This window comes from Stegastes partitus, unplaced genomic scaffold (assembly GCF_000690725.1).
Source record: "Stegastes partitus isolate 25-593 unplaced genomic scaffold, Stegastes_partitus-1.0.2 Scaffold2643, whole genome shotgun sequence".
Classification (NCBI taxonomy): Eukaryota; Metazoa; Chordata; class Actinopteri; family Pomacentridae; genus Stegastes; species Stegastes partitus.
Genome location: NW_007580374.1, coordinates 15705 through 20195, shown reverse-complemented (window position 1 = coordinate 20195; position 4491 = coordinate 15705). Strand labels below are relative to the sequence as shown.

At 38.8% G+C, this 4491-nt stretch overlaps 1 protein-coding gene across 1 annotated transcript; it reads left to right on the top strand.

Moving 5' to 3' along the window:
- The first annotated feature begins 388 nt into the window (after window positions 1-388).
- On the top strand, window positions 389-4189 carry LOC103375516 (UDP-GlcNAc:betaGal beta-1,3-N-acetylglucosaminyltransferase 3-like). Its single transcript, XM_008305820.1, has 2 exons — window positions 389-446; window positions 2549-4189. The coding sequence occupies exons 1-2, from the start codon at window positions 439-441 to the stop codon at window positions 3699-3701; spliced, it is 1161 nt and encodes a 386-aa protein (XP_008304042.1). The 5' UTR covers window positions 389-438; the 3' UTR covers window positions 3702-4189.
- Window positions 4190-4491: the final 302 nt, after the last annotated feature.

The following is a 4491-nucleotide window of genomic DNA, read 5'->3' as shown; positions in this document are numbered from 1 at the left end:
CATTACATATATGTCCTTCAAATTCTTTTCTAACACAAGAAAAGATTGACCTCACTTCAGTAAATTAGCAAAATGTGAAAGTAATGTCTCTAACTGACTGTGTCTATTTGCATCATGAATTCACACAGAGAATAACTTGTCAAGGGCATCTTACTGTGAGACTTCACAACGATGGAAAAGGAAACAGGAAGTTGAGTGATCAGATAAAAGATGAATAAATTAAGGTGCAGCAGTAATCAGAACCCACATTAAACAGTCTGAACTATGCAGTGTTTTGGCAGAGTGCCCTTTCTTAGGTTTCCTGATAGGTTGATACGGATCAAAATGTGATGTCATAGAAGTTTGTACATCACCTGGAACAAACCGAACTACTGTCACTGTGCACATATTGTCTGTGGAGGAACAGAGGGATTCTGACCAACGTACAGATCTACCAACATGCTCAGGTAATTACTACTAAATTAAATTAGATGAAATGAAGTTTGATTGTTCCATAATTCTGTCAAATGTATTACTTGTGCAGATAGCTGGATACAAGTTTAATGCTGACAACCTTTACTCTCTTTTGTTTATCCATTCACAAAAAAAATTTAAATTAAAAAAGGTTGTCAAAAGTCACATTGCTTATTAAAACACATTGTTCCTGCTTAATGTCGTATTTGCATAAAGGCAGATAACAGTATTTGTATTGTCAGTCAGCTTGATCATATTAAATAACATTTAAATAATATTTTTTCATGTTAAATGACAGTACAGAAGGGCCCTACTACTGGGGACGGAACTAAATTCCAAACAGACACAGATACATGAACAACAGGAATGTACCACATCGTAAACTGAATGTCACAAAACAAGAAACAGGTTTTTTTTTTCTTACAGGACAAGATCAGGTAAGCTGACAATTAGTGACGCAGAACGAAACCTAACAAGAAATTATTTGCCAATACCTGCACCGTGGGTGGTTTTATGGGAAACTGTCAATGTTTTTTGCTGTCACACTAGAGAGAGAAAAAGTCAGGGTGGGATCTGAGTTATTAGGATTCACTGTCAGACTGAAAGTCTGGTTAGAATACTTAAGTTTTACACCACACAAGATTCTGCTTTGATGATAAATTGCTCTTCACACAGATTGCTGTCTATTCCCTCCTTTTAGGCTCATTTCAAAGATGACGTTAAAAACAAATCCCCAAATATAACTGAATGAGAGTACCTTTATTTACTCAGAATCAGAATCAGCTTTAATGGCCAAGTATGTACACAACATACAAGGAATTTGGTTTCGGCTGTTGGTGCCCCCCTAGGAAGGAGCAGGAATAATAGAAAATAGAAAACAAAAAATGAAGTAAAATAACTATAGAAAGAAAAGAATAAAAATAAAATAAATAATAATAATAATAATAAAAAAATAAGATAAACATATAAAAGAATTTACACATCTGAGCAGAAAACATGTACATTGGTGCAAAATATCAGTGAAAATAACAATTTTGGCTGAGAATGGCTCAGCTGTTCAGTAGAGTTATGGCAGTGGGATAAAAACTGTTTTTATGTCTGATGGTTTTAGTATGCAGGACTCTGTATCACCTGCCGGAGGGGAAGAGGGAGAACAGTTTATGACTAGGATGAGTGGGGTCTGTGATGATGTTCCCTGCCCTCTTCCTGGTTCTATTGGAGTACAGTTCCTGGATGGAGGGCAGGGAGGCTCCAATGATCTTCTCAGCTGTTCTGACTGTTCACTCCTGCAGTGTGGCTGCTCCAAACCACACAGTGACAAAGCTGCACAGGACAGCTTCGATGACAGCGGTGTAGAACTGAATCAACAGCTCCTGTGGCAGACTGTGTCTCCTCAGCTGTCACAGGAAGTACATCCTCTGCTGTGCCTTTTTGAGGATGCAGCGGATGTTCTCTCGCTTCAGGTCCTGAGTGATTGTAGTCCCCAGGAGCTTGAGAGACTGAAATCCCCTAATGACTTTGGTCCTGTAGCAGTCACTTCCTTGGTTATGAAAACCTTTGAGAAAATCATGGAAAAAAATAAATAAATAAAAAAAACTGTGGGGGAGGCCAAGGTTTATTTGGATCCACTACAGTTTGCTTACAGGTCAGACAGTGGTGTTGAGGGCGCCATATGCAGTCTACCTATCATGGTCGTGGGACATCTGGAGGGAGCAAAAAGGCTGCCTTTTGTGACTTCTCCTCAGAGTTTAACTGTATCCATCCTCACATTTTAGTAGAAAGTCTTAACAGCTTTTTTAATATTGACCCTGGACTAATGTCATGGCTGACTTTTTAACTGACAAAGCTCAGAAAGTGAGAGAGAAGGGAGAATGAATTTATCGGATGCGCTTTTATCGTCCACTGGTCCCCCCAGAAGTTTGTCCTCTCACCTCTTTTATTTGTTTATATTGAAATGGGCGTCAGAGTCATCTTGAGGACAGACACATTGTAGGGCTGCAGGGTGTTCATTGTTCTCTTATGTATTGTTTGTCCATTCTCCATCTTTGATTCTGCAATATTTTGCTATTAAATTCATTTTTTATTTTCCTTTTAGCCACTGCAGCATTCTAAGGAAGAAAATCTTCATCACGAGGCTCTTGGTGTTGGGAGTTCTTGTTGTTGTTGTTAATCTTTGGTTTCCTGGAGATTTGACCAAAAACAAACACATCCTCCTTCAAGAAGATGTGAGAAAGTCTCTCATCCAACCAAAGCCAACAACCACAAGTTCTACTTATAAATACTCCTGGCCAAAATGTCGTAAAAACATATCTGCTGCCAGAGTCCCCGGCTTCAACTCACTTCCTCGTCATATACAAGACTTTCTGTACCATCGCCACTGTCGACATTTTCCCATGATACTAGATGTTCCTGACAAATGTGGAGGAGCTGAAGGATCTGCAGAAGTCTTTCTTCTACTGGTCATTAAAAGCTCTCCTGGGAACTACAACCGTCGAGAGGTGCTGCGTAAAACCTGGGCTAAAGAGAGATTGCAGAATGGTGTGTGGATCCGAAGGATCTTCATCTCAGGAACGACAGGTGATGGTTTTGAGAAAAAGAGACTCAACAACCTCCTTGAAGTTGAGCAACATGAGAACAATGACATCCTCCAATGGGACTTTATTGACACACATTACAACCTCACATTGAAACAAGTTCTCTTCCTGGAATGGATGGACGTAAACTGTCCACATGTTCGCTTCCTGATGAACGGTGATGATGATGTTTTTGCTCACACAGACAACATGATTGACTATCTAAAAGCCCTGACGGACAATGATGGACAAAGGCACCTCTTTACTGGAAATTTGATGGTGAATTTTGGGCCCATTCGATCACCAGACAGTAAATATTATGTTCCAGTTCAGGTGTATGAGTCAGAGTCATATCCTGATTTCTGTAGTGGTGGAGGCTTCCTGTTGTCTGGCTACACAGCTCATGTCATATACAACATGTCCCAGTCCATCACCCTTCTTCCCATGGATGATGTTTACATTGCAATGTGTGTGGACAAAGCAGGACTTCGTCCTGAATCCCACATGGGAGTGAAGGCTTTTGGACATCGCAGTCCCTCCAATAACGACCCATTAGACCCTTGTTATTTTAGCGAAATTCTTCTTGCTCACAGATTCCTTCCAACTGATTTGTATATTATGTGGCAGAGCTTGCAAGACCCAAGTCTGACATGCTTTGACAACAACAAAGAGTAACAATTCATTTAAGACTTTGTGCATGTGGAACTAGAAATGTCAAACATTTAAATGAAAGCAAAGACTCTTGTAAACCTAAAAACTTTCATCTGATTAATAAGTTTGAGGAGTTCTTTGATTCTGCAAATTATCCAGGGTTTTATTGTTTATATTTTGGTTCCCAGCATTGGTTGACAACAATGACAGCATTTTAATTTTCTTTCTTTTAAATTATTTTTTTTGATGGAATTAATGCAACCATGTACCTTAAATGCTGACTTTGGGTGACCATTTAGGAGGTGTAACAGATTTAGTGTAGCCTTCATCTCATGGCCTATGGACTTCCTAATGCAGTAAAAATGTAAGACAAAATTGTAACACATGTTCACAGAATAAAAGATAAAAAATCGAAACAAAACAAAAACATATCTTTGCTTTGTCAGAAACATTTTTGGTCGGACAAAGTATGACATTGTGAATTTGCAGATTATTAAAGATTATTAAATGTACTCAACATGTTCTTGAACATCACGTATTTGTCATTTCTGCTGCAAAGACAGACATATTAAGGTCTGTGTTGTTGTGGGGTGGAATTTTGAGACAGCCCTCATACTTGTAGTGGACTGTAGTGGACTTCATTTTTTACAGTAGAAACTGTTGATGAAAGTTTGTGGCACAACTTTAAAAGAAACCCTAATGTTGCTGAAGAGGAAACATTTCAAAAGCGTTTCTTTTTCTGATTGATTTTTCTTGACAGCTCTTGAGGTTTCTGTTGACATCAATCTATCATTGTGGTTTTGAATTCCCTTGG